General features: G+C 35.4%; 1 protein-coding gene across 9 annotated transcripts in view; it reads left to right on the top strand.

Annotated features, from left to right (window-relative positions):
• WDFY3 (WD repeat and FYVE domain containing 3) overlaps window positions 1-24842 on the top strand; it is a 273216-nt gene that overhangs the window by 155092 nt on the left and 93282 nt on the right. For all 9 annotated transcript variants that reach the window (XM_063108855.1, XM_063108859.1, XM_063108857.1 and 6 more), the window contains 11 exons: window positions 1526-1703; window positions 3034-3248; window positions 6348-6460; window positions 8817-9048; window positions 10114-10214; window positions 10357-10575; window positions 14589-14770; window positions 16613-16844; window positions 18166-18326; window positions 21648-21759; window positions 23532-23722. In XM_063108855.1, the coding sequence (XP_062964925.1) occupies window positions 1526-1703; window positions 3034-3248; window positions 6348-6460; window positions 8817-9048; window positions 10114-10214; window positions 10357-10575; window positions 14589-14770; window positions 16613-16844; window positions 18166-18326; window positions 21648-21759; window positions 23532-23722 (1936 nt within the window). The remainder of the gene's footprint in view (window positions 1-1525; window positions 1704-3033; window positions 3249-6347; window positions 6461-8816; window positions 9049-10113; window positions 10215-10356; window positions 10576-14588; window positions 14771-16612; window positions 16845-18165; window positions 18327-21647; window positions 21760-23531; window positions 23723-24842) is intronic.

Raw genomic sequence — 24842 nt, 5'->3', positions numbered from 1 at the left:
TTCCCAAGCTGCTCTTGCTCCAGAGAGCTGAAACTGCACTGCTCTCAGTGACAGAGCTCAGCATTAGAGAAATTGTGCTGAGACCAACTCATTGCAACAAAGAGCTCCCATAGGCTGAAACCACAAGCATCTGTTTCTTAGTGCCAAGATGCAAAATGTGCAAAATTCATGAATTGTAGATGAATAGTATGCAATAGAAAGTGGAGCTCATTGATGAGAAGAAATGTATACATTCAAGACATGGCTAGGCTTTCAACTCAGAAACTTGTTGCTAAAATGTACCTTCTAAGTTTTTAAAGATTGTGATGAGTATTTTCAGTGGTAGTGAGGATAGATGCAAAAGGTGGATATAGTTTCAAATAAACCAAAGGAAAACTTTCACAATGCTTAATAGATTTATTCTCAGGTAGCCAAGAGTGGCTCAGGTGACCCAGTTATAGAGTAGGCTACTTTGATCTTGTATGTTCTTGATTGTATTACCGGTGGACTAAGGAATAATTAAAACACGTAGGTAATTTCTGAAGAAAGCAGTCTTATCGAGGGATTTACTTTAACTTCTTCTCTTATCGCATTAACAGAACTGTCATCTTCCTAGAGCTTTGAATTGCTATGATTTTGCCTATTTTTTATATTTTCTGGTACGGGTGCCATTCTTTGAAACAATCCAAATAGTAAATAGTAAATACATATAAGGGTCAAGAAAAATTGAGAGTTAAATTGTCTATTTATGACTCAAGAATTGAACCTGCCTCTTTAGCGCAGTAGGCAGCACTTCAGTCTCATAATCTGAAGTTCCTTATAGCCAAGATATAATCAGTGTAGGTGTCCATCTACAGAAGAAAAGATAAAAGAGAATGTGGTAGACATACACAATGGAATACTACTCAGCCATAAAAAAGAATGAGATCCTGTCATTCACAGCATCATGGATGAGCTTAGAAGTCCTTATGTTGAGTGAAAATAAGTCAGGCACAGAAAGGTAATTACCACATGTTCTCACTCATATGTGGAAGCAAATAAAGTTAAGCTCATATAAGTAGAGAGTAGAATAGTGGTTACGAGAGGCTCGGAAGGGTTGGGGGAAGGGAGATAGGGAATGGTTGGCTAACAGATACAAACTTCCAGCTAGATAGGAAGAACAAGTTCTAGTGTTCTGTAGTAGCGCTAGGTATCTTAATAATTAGGAATAATTTATTATGTATTTTCAAATGGTTGGAAGAGAGGAGTTCATATGTTCTCAACACAAAGAAGTGATAAATGTTTGCAATAATGGATATGCTAATTACCCCATCACACATTGTATGCCTTTATCAAAATATCACTGTATCTCATAAACATGTAAAATAAAAATGAGTTGGAAATACTTTATCTTTTTTATATCCCAACCTTAAAGTGTTTTGTAGCCTGTCTTTGTATTACAAAGTTTTTTGCTTATCATTGGATAAAAGTAACAGAAGATGAAGAAAACGAACCAAGAATATGACTCGTACTATATACTAAATTACTGTTCTTTCTTTTTTTATAGGCATGCTTATCATTCTGTTTCAACTCCCCCTGTTTACCCTCCTAAGAATGTTGCTGACCTGAAACTCCACGTGACAACTTCATCTCTCCAGAGTTCTGATGCCGTCATCATCCATCCTGGAGCCATGCTTGTTATGCTGGACCTCCTGGCCTCTGTTGGGTCAGTGACACAGCCAGAAGTAAGCCTGGATATGTTAGTTCCTTGCCATCTTTAATGAGTGAAATGACATAAGTGTGACTGCATGAGCGAGGGGGTGGGGGAAAGACAGAAAGTGATATGGAACTGTTACCTGTCACATACTAAAGTAGGAAAAGGAAAAAAGTAGGATTTTCCTATTTGAGTTTTATCTTTCATGATGAATGGTAGATATGTATGTTTTAGGATATGATTCATTTGACAAATGCAACCAAGGTGGTTACTTCTGGTGCTAGAATAATTCTGTTTCTTCCTGTAAAACCTGCTCAGCAGTGGGAATTGCTGAGCAGAATAATACAGAAAGAAAATGACTGAAGTGACTACATTGAGGCTATTTATTTGACTTGTAGTGTTCTAGAGTCTGGGTGACTACTTTCTTAAAATCTTGTGTGGTCTCTATGGCCTACAGAGTCACAAATGTAAACAATAGGCCTTCCTTTAGACTAGTTATCTACCCACCATGAAGAAAATTTTACATCCACTATTTCTATTAAATGCTATTAGTCATATAGTCACGTAATAGAAAAGAGGTGAAAGAGAATAGAATCCAACTGGGTATGCTTCTAGCAAAATTAACATAGGAAATTTTTGCCTAGCTCTGTTCTAGAATTACCATCCGGCTTAATTTATCTGGATGTATTTTGAAGCATGTAGTGACCTCTTATTAAAAGGTGTGCTTTATCTGCATAGGCCCTTTATGGTTTCTCATCTCCAGCTTTCCCTCACCCAACCCACTACAATTTCTGCCTGAAACTTAATCTTCAAAAAATATGTTTGTCCTATAACTACTCTGCTGAAAATAAAAAGCCTTTGGGAGTTCTCTGAGGTTTATAGGAGGGAATTTCCTCCTCCCTGGTCAGCCTCCTCACAGTCTGCAAAAATAGCCAGTACCACCCCGTTCCCCCACCACCACCTCCATACCCTTCCCCCATTTTTCGCTTATTCAGGTCCTTCCAGTGTTTTCAGCCCAGTCAAACCCCTCCTCCATTTCCCTCTCTGTGCCTTTTGACCAATCCAAACCAGCTCCTGCCTCTTCCCTAAACCCCTACTCCATCATCTTTCAGGGCACTATCATCACTTTCAGGTCAGAAACCTCCCCTATCTTTCCTTATTCCCTAAGGGCAGGGCCTGGTATACCCCTCCTATATTTTCTATGCGGGTCATTCAATTAACCTGTTTAAGCCCTTAAAGTAACCTTTCTTTGTTTAACTGGAAAAAAAAGAAAAAAGAAAAAGGTGTGCTTCATATGTAAAGTACAGTCACCTATCTTACTAAGGATGCCCTGGTGGCATGGATTTCTTTGTTGACTTTAGCATGCTTTGGACCTTCAACTTGCCGTGGCAAGTATTTTACAATCCCTGGTGCACACAGAAAGAAACCAGCAGGTCATGTGTGAAGCTGGTCTTCATGCACGGTTGCTGCAGAGGTGCAGTGCTGCGTTGGCTGATGAGGACCACTCACTGCACCCGCCACTCCAGCGGATGTTTGAACGGTTAGCCTCTCAGGCCCTGGAGCCCATGGTGCTGAGGTCAGTAAGTCCTTTCTTTCATCTTCACATAAGCCACAATTAGTAATGGCCGTTCCTAGAGGCTTTATGAGTCAAGAGTTGTTGCTTTAACGGATGTGTATTCAGTAATCTGTAGGCAAAACCAAAACACAACAAAAATGGACAAAATATTCAAAATATAGTGTTTAGAAACAAATAAGTCTACTTATTAGTAAACACTTAGTTTTTGTTTGGTTATTTCTTCCACTTGAATCTAGAAGACACACTTTCCTTTTAGAATAAAGTCATGTTTTTATATATATGACTTACATCTAATTTATGTTTAAGAACTTTTCATATTTTAGAATTCTTTTAAGAAATAATTTTTAACTTTTTTATTGTGAAATAATTATATATTCACAATAAGTTGTGAAGATAGATCAGAGAGGTTCCTTGTTCCCTTCACTCACTTTCCTCCAGTGGTTACATCTTATGTAACTATAATATAGTATCAAAACCAAGAAATTGATATTGACATGATGTATCCATGTATGCCTGTAATTCTCTATTACTGTATCACATGTATAGATTTATGTAACCACCACACAATCAGGATATCACAAGGATCTCCCCAGTGCTACCCCTTTATTGTCACACTCACTCCTGTAATCCCCACTATCCCTACTGCTGGAAACCACTAATGTGTTCTTCATCTCCATAATTTTGTCATTTTGGGAATGGTATATAAATGAAATCATACATTAGACATTTTAAGATTTTTTTTCACATACCATGATACTCTTGAAATTCATACAAGTTGTTAGTTATATCAGTAGTTTGTTCTTTTTTATTCCTGAATAATATTCTGTGGTATAGATGTACCACAGTTTGTGAATCATTCAAGGAATATATATATTTATATTTTAAGTAAACTCTTTGAATGCAAGAGATACAGTACTCCATGTTTCACCCTAAGGAATGAAACTTGCCTGTTTTTATTTGTTTGTTTATTTTTATTATTATTTTTATTTTATTTTATTTCTTGCTGCTAGCCAGTACAGGGATCCAATCCTTGACCTTGTTGTTATCAGCCATTGCTATTTTTAAACACTTTCTCTATATTTTCCTTGACATTACCTCACCAAGAAGATTTAATGTATAAATCATCTTGTTCCTCATATCTTGTCACTTTGGGAATATAAGCAGCTCACTTTATTAGATTTTTTTTCCCTGATGTTAAATAACACTATTCTATAAAACTTTTAGGAACTTTCTCAAAAATGGTTGAAATTTATTTGTGACTTTTACACAGTAAATATTTGTTAAACAGTGTTGTATCAGGAAGCATGCTAAGTCTTGATAACACCAAGATGAACAAGACAGTAGTACTCACTTCATTATGATCTGTAGATATACTCACAGTCCTAAAGTTTTGAAAATAGCGTTGAGATTTCCCCTTAATCCTTTTTGGTAATCTGCTATATTAAAAGTAGAGAGACAGAGAGAATGTCTCATACCTAATACTAGTATTTTACCAAATAACTTACATTGCATGGTTAGATAAAAAGAGTAAGCAATAAAAATCAGATGTTTAGACATGCTCAGTTTTCACAATGAATGAATTGTCAGAAAAAAAAATAGTACCTTCCTACATATAAGCCATGGATTATAAACTAATTGTATATAACATTCTATGTGAAAAACTGGTAAATGGTACCTGACTTATAAACCTTTTTTTCCTGCTATAAGGAATTGAAAATTCAGAGAAGTACTCTATTCTTTTTTTTTTTTTTTTTTTTACATGACATCATAAATGACAGGCTGTTAAGGAATCCTATTATGTATAACTCCTGGACAATTTATTATACCTCTGTGCATCACATTCCAGGAAAACATGCTCCCAGATTTCATATTCTGGCTCTTCACAGTATTCTGTACTCTTTTCAGTGCTTAGAATAAGGACAGAAACCACTTATTTTGTAAAGATTATAGATATGGAATTTTCTTTATCCATTACTGTCATTTCCTAATCTAGATGATCCAAATTATCTATTTTTTGAACCCCTCCTGTATACTATGCACTGGGGAAATATTGGTGAATGAAAAAAGAAATGCCACAAATGTATAGTCAAGTAAGGAATACTTCAGATAAGCAGGAAATTAAAATACTGTATATTAAGTTTTCTAGTAGCAGTGTTATATAGTTTATATAGGAGCAGCTGACCCATACTTTTCGGGGAGCATGGCTCAGAGGAGGCTTCGTGGAGGAAATGGCAGTTAAGAAACAAAGTATGGAAGGGAGTTAGCCAGATGAAAAGGTGGAGGAAAGAATGTTCTCAGCAAACACGACAGACAAATATAGTGGTCCAGAGTAAGGAAGAAGTATAGCTTTCTTAGAGAGTTGGAAGAAATTAAGTGTGCCTTTAGTGGAATTTATGATTGGGGGGAAAGTAGGAGAAATGAAGCTGTAGAGTAAAGTGGAAATCATCTCATGTATGGTACTATAATGTTAGCCATTTCAGGGAGTTTGGGTTTCCATCTACAAGAAATGGACAGCCGTTGCAGAGTCTTAAGCAATAGAGTGACATGGAGTAGATTTTAATTTTAAAAGATACTGTAATGGATAATGGATTGAGTTAGGACAAGATTGAAATCACAGGAGGTAGTTAAGACTGTTTCAGAAATGGAAAAATAGGGTGGTCTGGATGTTAGCAGCAGGAATGGAGAGAAGAGGGCAGATACAAGGTATTTTTAGGGATTAGAATCAACAGGATTTTCAGATTTTCTGAATGTAGAAAGTCAAAGAAAGGAGAGAGATCAAATTATATTTCAGTGAGATGCAGACATAAGAAAAGCTCTAAGTTTGGATATAAGGTGATGAGTTTGGTTTTAGATTTATTAGAGTTGGAGTACTTCTTAAGCATTTTTATTAACTTCTGAAAAAATGAATTTTGAAAAAGTAGATAAGTAGGCATATGGTGATTAAAATGCAAATTAATACTGTATATTGTTTTGTAAATAACTGCGTTTCTTTTGTATTTTAACTAGTCTTATAATTCAGTAAATCCCATTTTTGTGTGTTTGATTTATGAATTATATAATATTCTCAATTAAGGAATAACTGCTTTGTCTCTTCTTCAGGGAGTTTTTGCGTTTGGCAAGTCCTTTAAATTGTGGTGCCTGGGACAAAAAACTGCTAAAACAATATAGGGTTCACAAGCCAAGTTCACTGAGTTATGAGCCAGAGATGAGAAGTAAGTTGACTTTTGCAGTTCCCTTTTTTGGTTTATTTTATTAATGAAAATCACGTGGGGGATGAATATTATTTCAAAACATTTGTCAAAGAAAAGAAAGAGAAGGGTTTGTTTGTTTGTTTGCTGTTATTTAAATGGAAAATCACAAGATCAGGTGATTAACTGAGGAAAGGGGCAGTTGGGATGGAGAGGGAATCACTAATGTAAAGATCCAGAGGAGATGCGAATTAGGGCAGAATAACCCTTGGCTTGGAGGGAGAACACCTCATTCTCAGAGGATTCATAATTCCTTTGCCTTTCTCAAGTAGCCTTTGCTGCCTGAATGAAAGAGTGGTTGACTGGATTATCAACAGACTTTGGATTAGCACAACAGCTGCTGCAAGGAAGACATGGAGAACAGGAAATTAAAAATAGTGATAAAAGTAATTGAAGTTATGTATCAAGAAGTATAGGCCAAACAGGGAAAGAAGTGAAGCCAAGTGGCTGGTGATAGGCTGAGAAAATGGATAGATCTGTACTGGAGAGTAGTGGCTGGGCCAAAATGCAAGTGTAATAAGATAAGGAATGAAGGAATTAGAGAGAGAGGACTCAAAATTGAAGTGGAACAAGCCAAAAAAAATGACCATGTCCAAATTGTGGCTGTGGAGTGAAGTAGAAGTGAAGCTCGTTGTGAAAGGTCATCCTGGAATTGGCAGGGAGATTTTAGTTGGGTTGTTCATGTGGACATTGACATCCCCCAGCACAATGGCAAGAATTAGTATAGAAAAGACTGAGAATGCGATGATGACATTTTTTTACATCAGCAGAGGACTTACTAGAAAAAAGTAAGGACTCTTATAAAAAAGATATATGTGATAGTATAGCAGATGTGATGCCTCCAAGGAGAAGTTTTTGTGTTAGGCTTATAGAAAATGATCTGGAAAGTTAGCAGAGTTCAGGCACTGCCTACCAGTCAATCATGGAACATGGCAGAAGCAACAGATTCCTTCCACCAAGAGCTGTGGTGAGCATGTTCTCAGTAGAGAGCTCAGTTGCACTGTATGTCCTCCCAATGTTAATTCTGTAGTTTTGTTGGTTTTTTACTTCATAATTCATTTTGTATCATTGTTAGCCATAATGACACGGCATTTACTGTGATGGAGCAAGAGGACCATTACTAGTGAAACAGGCAAGAAGAATACATTGGAAAGTAGAGGGGCCACATTGAAAGGAGGTAGTGATAATTCTAGATTGACCCCTTTATCTTTCAGGTGAAAATTCTGAAGTCAGAGAGATTAAACTGTCAACCATTAATTTCAGTCTTAATTTTCTTCCTGCAAATTATTATCGGTGATTAACGAATGCTTGTTATAGAAACTTTAAGGTCTTTTGAGTTCCAATACAGTTTTATTGGAAAACAAAGTATTGCAGTTTTTTCATATCAATTAACATACTTCTCCTCAATGTATGTTTTTTGTTGTTGTTATTGTTATTTTTGTACTTTACACAGTTCCTTAGAAGTAAGTTGTGATTTCCTTTGCTAAGAGTAGAAACAAAAATACCTCCTTTCCCTAAGAGAATATTGAAATGTTTTTATGGCTGCCTGAATGTCCAGCTCATTTAAGAGGAAAACAGTTAGTTACATGCACTCATGTGGTTTATTTTGAGAGGGAATGTTTTCTACATTACATTTGTAACATGCACCTGGAAAGTTAGGAAAATTTGTTTAAAATTTGTCTTTTCACTTTTGAATTGTTACCATTTGTATACATATAGGAATCTTTAAACTCAAGTACTTTTGTGATCACATATTTAATTTGAATGGTTGTAAGGAAATAATTAAAAATGGGGAAAAGTAGGGGAAGCAAGTTTCTATTTATCTCTGATTTTTTTTTTTAATAAGAAAGATGACCCATTTTCTTTCATTTTAATGCTTCTAGAATATTTTGCTTTCTTCTCAGAGAGAAATAATAAAAAATACTTTGGTGGAATAAAAATGTAACCTGGTTTAAAAACCATTAACTGAGATTTATACTTAAATTACATTGTGACTTACATGGTAATTACAGGTGATTTTTTTTCTTATTTATATTCTGTACTTTCCAACATTTCTGCAATGTGCATATTACTTTATTACTAAATAAAAAAGGAAACACATGCTGTTAAAGTTTAAAAATGAACATAAATTACATTAAAACTGGATATTGGCTTTGGTATTTAAAAAGAAAATTATCACATATTGAAACATTGTATATTGAAAGTTATTGTATATTGTAACTATTGTACATTGAGTGATATTTAAAAATAAATCAGCCTTGTAAAGTTATTTTTAAATTATACATGATGCTTTTCCAAAGAGATTTTCTTTGACTTACAGGTAGCATGATCACATCTATGGAAGGTCTGGGTTCTGATAATGTTTTTAGCTTACATGAAGATAACCATTACCGGATAAGCAAGAGCCTGGTAAAATCTGCAGAAGGAAGTACAGTACCCCTGACCAGGGTCAAGTGTCTGGTCTCCATGACAACCCCACATGACATCAGACTTCATGGGTCATCAGTTACTCCAGCTTTTGTTGAATTTGACACATCCCTTGAAGGATTTGGGTAAGGAATTTGCAAGGTAGCTGTATTAGTCTGTTTCTGTTGCTTATAACAGAAATACTTGAAACTGGGTAATTTATAAGAAAACAAAATTTATTGCTTACATTTTCAGAGGCTGGGAAGTCCAGAGTCCAGGGAACACATCTGGTGAAGTCCTTGTTGGTGGTGACAGGGACTCAGGAGTTTCAAATCGCAGAATACAGCAGAGCAGAGAGAGAGAGAGCTCCTCATGCACTCTCCTTTTGAAGCCCTAGGAACCATGCCCGTGACAACCATTAAACCATCAAATAAATTAATCTTTTCACTTGGGCATGGTCCTCACAATCTAATCACCTCTTCAAGGCCCCACCTTTCAATTATCATAATAGGATTCTCACCCTCAGCAGTTACAGTGGGGATTAAGCTTCAATGACTGTATCTTATACATTATAAGAATTCAGTGATTGTCAGTTTAAATAAATTATTTTGAGGCAGAAAAGGCTATAGTAGTAGAAGCAGCAATAAAGAATCTGTAAGAATTTCAAAGAGTTTATGAAGTCCAGCAGCCTCAAAATAGACTAGAATGCTAATAGATAATTTTTGTCTATACTAGTCATTTGTGGGATTCTTATATGATGATCTAAATCTGTAAATTGTATCTTAAGAATATTGTCCTGGGTTGTTATGAAACAATAGATTAGAACATGTTTAGGAATAGTCAAGGCTGATCAGAACAGTGGTAACTGGAGAGAATGACTGGAAAGAGGCACAAAAGAATTTTCCTGTAGTGATGAAATTGTTCATGTCTTAATTGGCGTTATACTCTTGTGCATTTTATCAAATGCAAATTATACCTTGATTTTTAAAACATTTAAATTAAAAATGATACTACTGTAGGTTTTAAAGTCTTTCTTTCAGTACTCACATAATTCAAAGAAGGGAAGGACTTTGCTAGGCATCTAGGTTTATTCTATGATTTTATCTCTGGTTACCATTAAATACTGGCAGTTTATTTGACTGTGGTAAGTACACAGTGTTAAGAGAAGAAATAGTTGGTCTCTAATATGTATGTTGTCTTTTCTTTAATAGCTGCCTGTTCCTGCCCAGTTTGGCACCTCATAATGCCCCTACAAATAATGCCGTTGCAACTGGTCTTACTGATGGGGCTGTGGTCAGTGGCATTGGTTCTGGTAAATATTATTTTATTTTGTTTCTGAGATTCTTTTGTTCAATAGATTATATTTTATTTAGACTTTTTATGCTTTTGGCTTCTTTTTTTAAAATGTTTATATTTGTTAACATGAACTCGTTATTTTTCTATTTTTACTGTAGGTGAAAGATTCTTCCCTCCTCCATCTGGCCTAAGTTACTCTAGCTGGTTTTGTATTGAACATTTTAGTTGTCCTCCAAATAACCACCCCGTCAGGCTTCTTACTGTTGTGCGCCGAGCGAATTCTTCTGAGCAGCATTATGTGTGCCTTGCCGTAGTTCTGTCAGCAAAAGACCGATCTCTGATAGTTTCCACTAAGGAGGAACTACTCCAAAATTATGGTCAGTATCTTTTTCTGTTTTTGTTTGTTTGTTTGATTCTAGAATTATTAAAACTTCATTGTAATGTTCATTTTTAAGGTCCAACTGATAAATCTTTTCCAACTGAAATTATTATAGTGTATAACGGGTTATAGAAAATCTTAAATATTGTTTATCAGTGACTTTTAAGGCACTTTCAAAAGAGACTTAAAAAATAGTGGAGAGAGTGCCTAATAAGGACTCATCTCTGCTTGCCAAGAAATCACAGCTTTTACTAGGAAAGCAAGTTGCTTGTTTGATATATTTTGGTAAGGATAATCATTGGCTGTGAATTCTGCTTAAATAATTAATATTCATTGAGCACTTGCCTACCATATGTGCCACACTGCGCCAGACACAATAACATTCAATTACTTTATCCACCACTTACCTTCAAGACTTTATACATAGCATTTCATAATCCTTATTTCCTTATTCCTTCCAGCATGTCATAACCTCACATTGCTATACAATAGAACTTCAAACTCAAGGCATTCATGAAGATTTTCCTAAATGATGTAAATAATATAAAATATAAATCTCAATTTACTCAACTTTTTGCTCTGAATATAAGAATTTGTATATAAACACGTTTTATCATCTTCTGATTTTGTTATTTTAAATAAAATAATATCATATATTGATTCACATGTGGTTGGTACTCAATAAATATTAATTGAATATGAATGTTAGCTTTTCAATTAGGTTATAAGGTTTCTTGTTTTAGTATTCTCCATGGGGCCTATCACAGAGCTAGGCATCCGTATAGTTAGTACTTTAAAATGTCATGACACTTTATTTCCCCTTTTTTGGAATTTGGTCCTGTTGACTTCTTCCTCTTAGTTGAAACTATCTCCAGCCTTGCATCCTGGGATAAACGCTCTCTTGTTCTTTCACTATTTCTCTGATCTGTCTTTCACAATTTCCTTAAATAGCTTTCTTTTCCATCTCCCCGTCAAAATTAGTATTCTCCAGGGTTTCACCTTTGGTCTTTGCACTCAACCTGCTCATCACGGGGAAAAAAATCATCAGTTTATGTTGGCTTTAGGTCTTTTTTATTTGTTCATGTCCCAAGATTTGTCCTCATATTTCTAACTGCATGCTAGACATCTCCATATGAATAATTTTCCTATAAACATCTCAGATTCTAACACTTCTTTATAAAACCTTCATCTCCATCTATTTTCCCATGTTGGTAAATGACACCCCCCTGCCAGTTAGCCCAGCTAGAAACCTTGAGTCAGCCTTGAAAATATCACCCCTTCTACTAAGTCTTATTGTATTATACCTCCTTAATATTTCTTGCATCTTCCCTTCTTCCCTGTTCCCACTGTTATAGCCATCATCTAGTATTCTTTATCTTTTATCTGGCCTTAATAGATTTTAATTATTTATTTTTTTTGTCTGACTACCCAATTAGAAGTGTAAACTTTCCTCAAACAAGATTATTATCTTTGTAATCTAAGCAGCCATGCCACCTAAAATAGTCCCTAGCATGTGTTAGGCATGCAGATATTATTTAAACATATAAATGCATGAATGAGAAGAAGTGGATAACCTGAGAAGGAAACAATGAGAAATGTATAATAATGGATAATTTGGAAAGAGGATAGAATTTAAGTGAAAAGTTAAGTAGTGGGTCTATAGATATATTTGTAAATTAGGAGAATATTTTCCAGCTCTGTATCATTTTCACTAAATGTAATTTTCAAGACTGTTATAGTACTTATGTGATTAAAAAGGATAGTAACATATACATTTGTACTGCCAAGATCCATCCTTCCTACAGCTGTAACTCATTAAGATACCTAGGAAATTAAGAGTTGTCGTAAATCAGTTGGTTAAGATATTCTGACAACACGCTCAGTGCTGGAAATATCTTAGTTCAAACCTAAGTCAGAAAGTGAAACTCTCACAAAATTTTTATATCTTCTTTAATCCTCAAGAAGATTTATAATCTATTAACCAGGGAAGGGAGAGGGAAAAGTTCCTTGTTTCAGTCATATATTTATCTTTTTTTCCACATCTGTTGGTCCATAACATTGGATCTTTGAAGGCCGTTTGTCTCTGTTTTCTGCCTAGTTGTTCAGTTCTGTTTCTATATTAAGTCACCTTATAGATAAGATTTTGCCTGTGAAGTAGTCCTAACTCTGAATTGTCATCCCAAAGAATAATCGTGGCATTTCAGTATGTACAGATATTTTAAGATTCAAAATATAGAAATTAATATTTTATTTGTAGTTCCTTCTTCATATAATCTAAACTTTACTTTCAGCATATGTGCTTGTATTTACTTGTACTGAAAAATATTGGGTCTGCTTTAAGTTATATGATTAGCTCTTTTCTTGATTTTTTTTGAAATGAGTTTTTAACTTCTGGCTTCTCATTGCTCTCCTGCCCCTTTTTGAATACTTAGAAAAGGTAAATTATTAATTTATGAACCCATTATTTTTTGTCATGGTCTGGCAACATACTGGGTAGCAGAGAGAAACCAGACTGTAGTCAAGAAGTGATTGCAGAACGTTAGCAAGTCAGAGTAGAGTATATTCATGTATAGAATTATCTGATGAAGCAGGAAACTTGGATCAACAAATACCTATTCTACACCATAAATCACTTCCTTTCTACCAGCTGTTGTCAGTAAAGGTTCTGAGCAATACAGCCACAAACAAGTAACAAATAGTTTCCTCCTCATATCATTGAGCACAGCATATAGCAAAAATAAACTTTAAGTTGTCTTGGTTCTTTTTCTAACCAATTCTATAATCAAATGAATGTCAAAAAGTTATAGTACGTTATTATTGACTGTAGGTACAGTGCTGTACAGAAGATCTCTAGAGCTTATTCATCTTGCTGTAGTGATGCCAGTTGTTAGTAACTCCCCATTTCTCACTCCCTGAATCCTTGGCAACCACCATTCCATTCTTTGTTTCTATGAATTTGACTATTTTAGATACCTCATATAAGTGGAACTGTGCAGTGTTTGTCTATGACTGGTTATTTCACTTAGCATAATGTTCTCAAGGTTCATCCATCTTGTCACTTATGGCAGAATTTCTTGTCACTTATGGCAGAATTTTAAGGCTGAATAGTATTTTATTGTATGTATGTACCGTATTTTCTTTATCTATTCATCAGTCGATAGGAGCACTAATATCTCTTTGAGATACTGATTTCAGTTCTTTTGGAAAAATAACCAAGAGTAGGATTGATGGATCATATGGTAATTCTGTTTTCAATTTTTTGAGGAACCTCCATACTGTTTTTCATAGCAGCTGCACCATTTTGCATTTCCACCAACAAGGCACATCCTCATCAATACTTTTTTTGTTTTTTGATAATAGTCATCCTGACAGGTGTGAAGTGATATCTCATTGTGGTTTTACTTTGCATGTCCCTGATGATTAGTGATGATGAATATCTTTTCATGTACCTGTCTGCCATTTGTATATCTTTTTTGGAGAAATATCTATTCAAGTCATTAGCCCATTTCTAAATCGGATTTTTAAATTTTCTTTACTATTGATTTGTAGTAGTTCCTTATATATTTTGGAGATTAACCCTGTATTGGATATATGGTTTGCAAATAGTTGTTCCCATTTCTGAAGATTGCCTTTTCACTCTGTTGATAGTTTCCTCTGCTTTTGCAAAGGCTTTTCAGTTTGATATAGTCCCACCTATTTACTTCTGGTTTTTAGCATCTAGTCTCTTTTTATTGTTTATCATAACATTTTATTGTCGATTTTATTTTTTACTTCACTAGTGATCATAACTTTGATTATAACTATGTGTATATGAGTAGAAGATAGCAAAAATATATCCTAGGTTTTACTTCTTACTACAGATAAGGTTATTGAACGAATAGGGTATCTTCATTTGCATTATCGTTTTGTTTGTTTTAACATAAAGTTAAAACATGTCAATCTAGATATAATGTTTGTCAGAATAGGGATGATATTGGCAAAAGTTTTTACATCTTCCCTTCTTTATTTTAGTTGATGATTTTAGTGAAGAATCCTCTTTTTATGAGATTCTCCCATGCTGTGCTCGCTTTCGATGTGGTGAGCTTATAGTTGAGGGACAGTGGCATCATCTGGTTCTGGTGATGAGCAAAGGCATGCTGAAAAACAGTACTGCAGCCCTCTATATTGATGGACAGCTTGTTAACACCGTAAAGGTCAGTATACATGCACCTGTAAATCTCCCTGCTTTACAAGATAGTCAGGGGAAGGGAGGTTTGCAGGAGTATTTTCAAGATTACTATCTTAATTCTAAGTTGACCTTCAGTACCCATTTGAACAATATATTAGTCAAGCGACTAACTAATTTGTATCACTTTATTAGAGAAGAATAGAAGTGAGGGGTTACAGGGTACAAAAGAAGTTATTGAATATGTCAGCACTTGAACCAGATTGCTAAGTGCTTTTTCATGACCAGTTGAAGGATGCCTAAGTAAACTATAAATATACTATTTAATCACTTCATTATGATTGTAATTTAGTCCAAAAGACTCAATATGTCTTTAGAGCTGGAATTTTTTTTCTTTGTTTTATATCACCCAGATTAGTTCCTGATAATGATAATAGGTGTTCAGTTTATTATTTGTTGAATGAATGAGTGCATAAATATTACTCTAGACAGCAATGCTATAGTATTCAGAAGAGAGGGAAGAGAGTTGAAGTAACCAGTAAAGAATCAGGCAAAGTTCCATTTTCTGAATCAGGATGAATGCTGCTAGTTACTTTCTACACAACTCAGCTAGGAAGCTCTTAAATATTTTAACTTCTAGAAAGATAGTATCCATTTTAGAGTGATGTCACTTGAAAGAAGTAACAAAGGCAAAATTCATCCTTTTGTGTGAATTAAAATTTAAAAAGCACTGAAACCAGCAGCTTCTTTGAGTATATTTCCTTTCTTAATGATAATGATATTTTATTGTGCCCTTGTGCTTTAATATGATAAACCCTAAAATGCACTCCATGGGAATAGTCATTAATTTCTTTGTATACATGATTGCATTTGAAATGGATTTGTAGGTTCTCTAGCGGGTTACTCCTTTTTTATTTTAAGTATCATTGAAAATAAATATGCCCTCGGCTTTTAGATTTGAGGGACAAGAGATTTATTATTGAGTATTTACATTATCATCGTCCCTGTGAATAATAATAGTCCCATGAAATCCACTTGAGTTCACATGTTGGTCTTCACTATTATACTATTAATGTCACCAGGAATTCTTCATTAATATATAGAATAATAGATGTGATCTGAAGCTGGGATACTATTAAAACAAAACAATGAATGAAAATGTACCTCATTCTATCAAGAGATGAAAGCTGCCCATGCAAGAAGAAGGATCTTAATTTCCTTATCTCTTATACTCCATCTAATTATATATTTATTGTAAATGAATGATAATTTAGGCACTTTGTCACTTACTAGTAGTGCAATTTTAAATCTGAGAATGTCAGTTAATAATGGTTAGTATTTTACATTGAGATTAAAATGTGTACATATAAATTATAATGCTTATATGTTTTCATTTTTCTAAATATTTTCTGATATTTTATAGTACTTTACCCTTGTAAAACACTTTTCATCAGTGATTTTAGTTAACAGACTCACACCGAAGGTAACATAGCTAATTTCAAGACTACATGAATTCCTTAGTAGAAAGCACCCTTTTTATATCAACCCTGAATGTATAGAGAACCATCATTAATTTGATATGCAAACCAGCTCGACAGTGACAGTATCCCTATTTTTGATTGTTGCCATTTCTAGCATTAGATAGTTTATCTGTGTTAAGAGTTGGATAACAAATTTTCAACTGCCATATCCAGTGCACAGTTACAGATCCCAGGATCTCGCCCTGCTCTTATGTTTTCTTATCCCAACTGTTTTTTTACATTTGTGAAGTTGTGTGGGCTTGGGATAATGAAAATGTACATGCTGAGGTAGTTATATTCCTGGTGAAAGTGATTTTTCACATCTCACACATTTGCTTTTGTCTTTATAGCTTCATTATGTTCACAGTACTCCTGGGGGTTCAGGTTCTGCAAACCCACCTGTGGTGAGCACAGTCTATGCCTACATTGGTACTCCACCTGCCCAACGCCAAATTGCTTCATTGGTTTGGCGCCTAGGACCCACGCATTTTCTAGAAGAAGTTTTACCTCCTTCAAATGTTACTACCATTTATGAACTCGGACCAAATTATGTTGGAAGCTTTCAGTCTGTATGTATGCCATGTAAGTAACTTATTCTTAGTTCTTGAAGTTGTATGAAACTTAACTCCTGCAGTAAAGATGCATGTGTGTGTTTATATAAGGTTATACATGTGTTTATCTATGAAAAGGACCTTCTTCTCCTCTAAGTTTCTTCCACATGATACTATTGACCACTCACTCTTATTTAGAATGTTCTCCTCCACTCATTATACTGTACTTTCCTGTTTCTTTGTCTAAATGCCTGATCGCTAATTATCCAATTTCTCTTGTTGGCTTCGAGATGCAAATTTATACCCTTTGAGAGGCTAACATCAACCCTGTTCTCTTTCTGTAATTTCTTCTATTACTGAAGCACTTTAATGTGTAGTTACTCTTGTTAAAAGAAGAACAGATGGGTCCTATAAAGACACACACATAATCTCTAGATTAGACCACGTAGCATCATTTTCCCACATACTACAGTCCACTTATTGTTATCCTTTCTCCCAAAAGAAATTTGGAATCAAAGGAATTGATGATAAACTGCAGTTCCTTTGTAGTACCCCTTCCAAATGATGTCTTCTGTTCCCTTGTTCTGATTCCACCAAGGGTGTCAGAAGAGTTAAGACAAGTATATCATAAATGGTAATAATCCTATGACTTAGTAATTTGTCTTTCACTCATATTCTTGATTTAGGCATAGTATCTTATAAGATTTAACACTTATTGAGCACTTACTTTGTGCTAATAAATAAGTAAATACACATGAAGAACATAGCTGTTCTGAGCCCTTCACTTGTATTTATTCATTTCAAAATCATCCCCATTTTACAGATGAGGAAACTGGGGCACTGAGATGTATAGGTTATACAGATTTTAAGTGATAAAGCAAGATTCACACTCAAGCCATCTAATTCCAAAACTTATGCTCTTAACTACTATATGCTTTGTTGTCTAGAAGACAGTGGAGAGGCACATATGAGGGAGGGCTCTTGTTGGGGAGGGGACCTAATGCAACAAGCTCGTAGATATTCTATTCATTTGCATTCCTGTTTTCCTTTGAACCTAGGGGGGAGTGTTTTATGATTTGTTAGATAATAAAATTCTTTCTCTTCCTTCACCTTATGCTATATAATAAGCTTATTTGAAGAGTAAAACTTATAGGGTAAAGCTCTGACTAAATGCTGTTTTCTATTTCTAATTAAATAAATGAAGAGCTGAAAATTAAGTTAAATAATTTTTAAATTTAGCTCCCTTATTTCAAAAGATCTTCAAGCCCACCTACTTAAAAATCATAGTAAGAATAAAAATCTTGTATTAAGAATTACTGATAATTGTGAAAATAATTACTTTTCTTTTGAAGGTAAAGATGCAAAATCCGAAGGTGTAGTCCCATCTCCTGTATCATTAGTACCAGAGGAAAAGGTGTCATTTGGCCTCTATGCACTCTCTGTGTCTTCCCTCACAGTGGCAAGAATCCGGAAAGTGTATAATAAGTTGGATAGCAAAGCTATTGCTAAGCAGGTAAGCAGAATGATTTCCTGGTAAATTGTGGCTGATTGTCACTGGGAAGGTATTTCAGAGCCTTGTTATGGATACCATCTGAGTATGAGTGGCTAGTGAAAGTAGTGCCATTCCTCTGTTGTTTATATTTGGTTTATTTGGCTCCTAATTCAGGCCAAAACACATTTAGATATGTAACTTAATTTGGAAAATGAGAATTTTTTTCTGTTATGAATACATTATTTATATTAATTCTTGTACTGTCAATTAAGAAGTTGAACTTTAGGGCTGGCGGTTAGCTCAGTTGGTTAGAGCGCAGCCTTATAACATCGAGGTCACGAGATTCCCTTACTGGCCAGCCACCAGAAAAAACAGAAGTTGAACTTTAGAAATCTGAAGAAAACATTTGCTATTTTTAAGGCTATAACCTATCTGTTTTTATGGATCACCTACTATGTGCCAGGCACTATTTGGTTCAGGACATAGCAGTGAATAAAAAGAAAGTTCCTGCCTTTATGTTTCTTATATTCTAGTGGAAGAAACAGACTAATAACTAGAAAAGTAAATGAATCAAAGGTATGTCAGAAGGTGATGAGTGCTGTGCAGAAAAATACTGAGGGGAAGGGAGAAAGAGAGAAGCTTCTAGTTTTAAATCTGAAAGTCAAAGGAGGCCTTACTGAGAAATCTTTAAGCAAAGACTTGAAAGAGATGAGGCAACAAGCCACAGGAATATAGAGAGTGGGATGTAGCTGTGGGCTTGCAACGTATATTAGGGTTCTCCCAAGAGAGAGAACCAATAGGATATGTGGAAGAGGACTTATATTAGGGGGAGTTGGTTCACACGATCACAGAGGTAGAGAAGTACCATAATAGGCCTTTTATAAGCTGGAGCACCAGAGAAGCTGGTAGCGGAGGCCTCAGAACTGGAGAAGCTCATGGTGCAGCCCAAGTCTGAAAGCCCAAGAGCTTCCAGGAGGCTCCTAGAGCAGTTTCTAGAGTCCAAAAGCCAAAAAGTCTGGAGTCTGATGTCCAAGGGCAGGAGGAGAAAAAGCATCTGGCTCTAGAAGGGAGAGAGCGAAAACAGAGAGGCTCCTTTCTTCTACCTGTTTGTCCCAGCCAGGCCCCCAGCTGATTGGATGGTGCCTGCCCACGTTGAGGGTGGGTCTTTCTGTCTCAATCCATTGACTGACACATCAGTTTCCTCTGGAATGACCCTCACAGATTCACACAGAAACAGTGCTTCACCAGCCATCTAAGTATCCCTCAATCCAGACAAGCTGACACCTAAAATTAACCATAAAAGTCAGGTTTTATATTCTAGGAATTCAAGTACAAAGGCCCTGCCTTTGTATATGCCTGCTATGGAGGAAGGTGTGGCTCCAGTAAAATGAGAGAAGGCCTGGATAGTAAGAGAGGAAAAAGGTAATGGGGGCCAGATTGTTTAGGATTTGTGGGCAATAGTTAAAGCATTGGCATTTACTGTGTGAAATGAGGAGCATTATAGGGTTCCATATGTTGGAGTGAGATATCGTAACTTACATTTTAACAAGGAGTTCTATGACTACTGTTGAGAATGGATGAAGAGAAACAATCTATTTTTTGGAGACTGGCTATAGGGCAATAGATAATTCCTATGAGAGATTGTGGTGGTTATAACTAGAGTGATAGCAGTGGCAGTAATAAGAAGTAATCAGATTCAAGGGATATTTTGAAGATAGAGTTGACAGGTTTTGGCGATGGAATGTGGGATTGAATGTGAGTGAGAGAAAGAAAGTAGTCAAGAATAACTTCAAGGTTTTTCTCTTGAACAACCAGGAAAATGGAATCACCTTTTCTGATTTGGAGAAAACTATGTAAGGAGTAGGTCATGTGGAATATTGAGAATTCTGTTTTGGAAGAGTTTGAGAAATGTATTAGACATCTCAGTAGAGATATCAAGGCCACTGGAAATAAGAATCTGGAGTTCAGGGGAGAGGTTTGAATGTCCTGTATAGAGACGGGTGGTGTTCAAAGCCATGAGACTACGTGTATTCACCAAAGCATAGATGTAGATAGAACAGAGGAATGTTTAAGGACTGAAATCTGGGACATTCCATTAATAGGCAGTTGGGGAGATAAAGAAGAACCAGAAGAAAAGACTGAGAAGTAGCAGTCAGTGAGAAAAGGAAAAAACCGGGAGAGTCTGGTATTTTGGAAATCAGTGATTCACTGTGGCAGATGTGTTAAGCGGGAAAGTATGATGAGCGGTGAGGACTGACTGGGGTTTTGCAAGGTGGAAGTCATCAGTGAACTTCACAAGCCATTTTGGCTGAATATCAGAGGCTAGTCCTCAGGGGAAGGAATCAAGAGACTGGGAACAGTGAGCATGGACAACTCTTGGGCAGAGTTTTGTCTATACACACATATATATACACACACACACCTTCTTTTAAGGAACATAAACTGTATATAAATTAAGTTCTACAGTGAACTGTAGAATTAAAGTCCTAGGACTGTATTTGCTTTTGTTGAGCTCTTTCACTTGCCCATAATCCTGCTGACTGGGCCAATTGTCGAACTAGGGCTGGGTCTAGAGCTCACAGACCCCTCAAGACCATTCACAGATTGGGTCACAAACCCTTCATACTCCAGGCTCAGTCACCAGACCCTTCACACACAGGTCTATGAGCTAGGTAACCAGCCAAAACGTCCTTGGAGCTGTAGGTTCAAGAGCATGGCTGTGCATGGCAGACGCCCAAGGCAGGAAAAACCGCCAGCCACATCGCGGTGCCACACATGGGCACTAACTCCATTCCCCACACACAATTTGCTTACAAAGAATGCACCACACCACCCCCAACCATACCTAAGGTGAGGGGGCCTGATTAAATTATTCTATTTTCCCAACAGCTTTGAAAGCAGATTCTGTGTGTGTTTGTACAAAATTTAACATTCCTTCATGTAAGCATGTTTTATCTATAAACTTGAATAATTCATGTGACGTTTACTTGGATATGGAGTAAAGTTAATATTATGTTCACTGATGAGGAATACTGTGAAATAGTGAATGATGACAGCCTTTAAACCACAGCACAGAGCTTCATTCAGAAAGACCCCAGAAGCTGTGTCTCAAGATGCCCTCACTATCTTTATCTAACTAGGTTGGATTTAACTTACTTTCTATGAGTTTCCACTCTTTGGAAGTGTTTGCACATTTTAAAAAAATGAATGCTCCTTTTTAAAAATATTCTGATAACAGGGAGAAACAAAATATGTTACCGATTATGTATTTTGTTTGTTTTCCAAACAGAATATTCAGACAATTCTTCTATAGTTACATTATTTTCCTTTCCTATTCTTCAGTTAGGCATTTCCTCCCATGAGAATGCCACTCCTGTGAAATTGATACACAATTCAGCAGGACATCTTAATGGCCCTGCAAGGACAATTGGGGCTACACTGATTGGATACTTGGGTGAGTTAACTTGTTTTTATTGTTTCAGACTTCTTTATTTGCCTTCAAATTTGCCTTCGCTTTCTTCACTCAAGGGATGATGTTTAAGTTCATATTTTATAGCACTGACCTGTGATGTTCTTCCAGTATGTAGAGATTAATGTAGACATCTCAAATTCCAGTCAACGTTAAAAATCATAATTTTTCATAAAATCCCTCTTGTCATCACTGATGAGCACTGACTACATACTTCTATGTAATTTTTAGGTAAATTTCAAACTACATTTAGGGGCAGGTGTTAAAATTCAGAACTATTGTTGATTTTGTCATGGTTTGGTGTAGCAGTAGTCTTGCTCATGAGTGCTTCTGTTAATATAGATATGAGCTAGAGACAAGAACTCCTGAGTATAAATGCTGTGAAGCTACCTTATAAAAAATTAAAATAAAAATTTAGAGCTAGTGGACATTCTGTAGAGCGTTATTATGATGTCTGCTTAAAAAGAGTTGATTTTTTTGGTTAGATGGCATCTTGTTACATAATCCAATCAGGCCATCCAAAATTCAGAGCCAATGATTATGACTTTTAGTGTGCAAATTAGTATACAGTATGAAAATAGTTCCTTTTTAGATTAACAAAAAATAATAATGTTGTGCTGGTCAGAATCCTACATGTTTATCAGTCCTTTGCAGTTTTTACTGTCCCAGTGATGTGCATGTATCTTAACTTTGTTTTTCTTTTTTTGATGTTGTTACATTGATAATACAGTTTCTTTACGCTAAAGCACATGATAATTTTTATTCAGTTTAGCAAATATTTACTGAGCACTGCTCTACGTCCTTTTCAAAAATACAGGAGCACTATGATGTAGTGGAAAGAGCAATGAATGAAGAGTTTAGTGGTAGAGGTTCTAACCTCTATTCTGTCACTGTGTGGCATTATGCCGGACATTTAAGTTGTATGAACTTCATTTTCCTTGTCTATAATCTAATAATTCTGGCTCTAATTACCTTAGAAGGTAGTTTTCAAAAGCCAGTGCCATAATATATAAAAGTATTATGAATACTGCAAAGCACATAGAAATATAAAATACATATTAACTTTATATTTTAAAAACTCCATCATGATCCGTAGGCAAGTGACATTCAAATAATACATTTAAAAAAATGTTAGGAATATCCTTGTGATTTTTTTTTTTTTTTTTAATTGACACATAGTTATTTCCAGGACTGTGTTTTCAAGAAGTTATGCTGTACTAGGGTCACTGATGTACTGTTACTCAGATTATTTAACTAAGAGAAGCTTTGGGCAGTGCTCATAATGGGCTTTGCTTGGCTTATGTATAGGAAATACTTCATCTGCCAGGGTGGCTTCTCTGACCCCTTACCCAATTCACAGAGTTAAAGTGATTTTGCTCTCCTCAAGTTTATTGTCCAGCAGGACCTAGTAAGGTGACTCTTACTTACCTCAGAAGTGCATTCCCAAGCCCTCTGTACTTTTGAGTCTTTACATTGCCCAAAGCTACACAGGAGAAACATTTGTGCTTGCTACAAAGCCAGCCTCTTCTCTACTCTCTTCTCCTTTACTCCGACTCTTCTCTCAGAATGTGTACATCAGCACTTACTGTCTTCTCCCAAATTCTACCTTTAGTTTTTTTTTTAGAATTTTCATTTTAGGTTAGAGGAATTTTTAAAATTAAAATGCTTAATTAATTAAAAACTTCTTAAGATGATTTACTTAGTTCTTGTTCACATAAGGAACTTATTTTAATTATTTTTCACTGTCTTTTAATCAGGAGTAAGAACATTTGTTCCTAAGCCTGTTGCCACTACTTTGCAGTACATTGGTGGAGCTGCAGCCATCCTGGGCCTGGTGGCCATGGCCTCTGATGTAGAAGGGTTATATGCTGCAGTCAAAGCCCTGGTTTGTGTGGTCAGGAGTAACCCACTAGCCAGCAAAGAGATGGAAAGAATCAAGGGCTACCAGGTTTGTAACCATAAAGCTTTGCCTTCACTTCGTACTAAAAATATTCTAATTTTCATTATTACTATTATTATTATTCATCTTTTTTCATACTCTGGAAGAATTAGATTGTCCAAGTAAACTTTTAAAGCCAGTAGTTTCTATTAAAATTAGTATGTGTTAAATGAGAATATAAGTTGTTTTCTTTATTTTGGTTTATCCTTTTTTCTCCTATCTCATCAAATCTTACTAAACCATCAAATTAGGCTACATTATTTCAATTTAGCTTTGATACATTTTAATATATTTTCAGAACAACGGCTTGCTCATCTGGATGTTGTTTTTCTCTTTGGAAATAGGAATGAAATGAAATACAGTCAGATTACTCCTGCTGGAGAGACTGCCAGATCAGTGACAGATCCAGGGCTCTCCTGGTTTCCTTGTCTGTCCCCTGTACTTTACTGCTGTCATCTTTTACCTTCCTTACTCACTCAGGGGATGCGAAAGCCACTACATAACAAGTGTGCTGTTGCTATTCCTGAAAATTCTTGTGGAATTAAAATATGTAGCATTCCTATATCTACATTCTGCACCAGATTTAGGCAGAAAGTAACATGTAAGAAGGGAAAAAGTGTTTAGATTAAGGTTAAATCGCTTTATCATAGATGAACTATAAACACCTTCTATAAATTTAGCCATTAGTTCATTGGTAGTGAATATATGGCTTACCGTGTTGTATAGATCTAATTACACTGTTTTGATAAGTGTTTTATTTTGCAGAACTTTCAAAGTGTTTGCAACATTGTTCATCATGAAAAGTAGGAAAATCTAAATGTACTAACAGAATGACTTATACTATAACCATTTCATAGAATATCATTCAGCCTTTTAAAATTGTAATTATGAAGACTATGTTGCAAAAAAATCCTTTTATAAAGAGAAAAAGAGTATAAAATTGTATGCACGATGGCAACAACAATTTAAATGTTTATATGGAAATTGAAAGGGTTTATGTAAAAGTGGATATTTTAATAATAGAATGATAAGATTACTTTGTTTTTCAGATTTTTTTCTAATGTTATGTCATCATATTAAATATGTAGAAAGCAGCTTAGAAGTCTCAGGAATTGCTCTACATAGGATT

The sequence above is a fragment of the Cynocephalus volans genome, chromosome 9 (assembly GCF_027409185.1).
Source record: "Cynocephalus volans isolate mCynVol1 chromosome 9, mCynVol1.pri, whole genome shotgun sequence".
In the NCBI taxonomy this organism is placed as follows: domain Eukaryota; kingdom Metazoa; phylum Chordata; class Mammalia; order Dermoptera; family Cynocephalidae; genus Cynocephalus; species Cynocephalus volans.
Note: the sequence above shows the minus strand (reverse complement) of the source record. Positions and strands in the feature narration are given on the sequence as shown.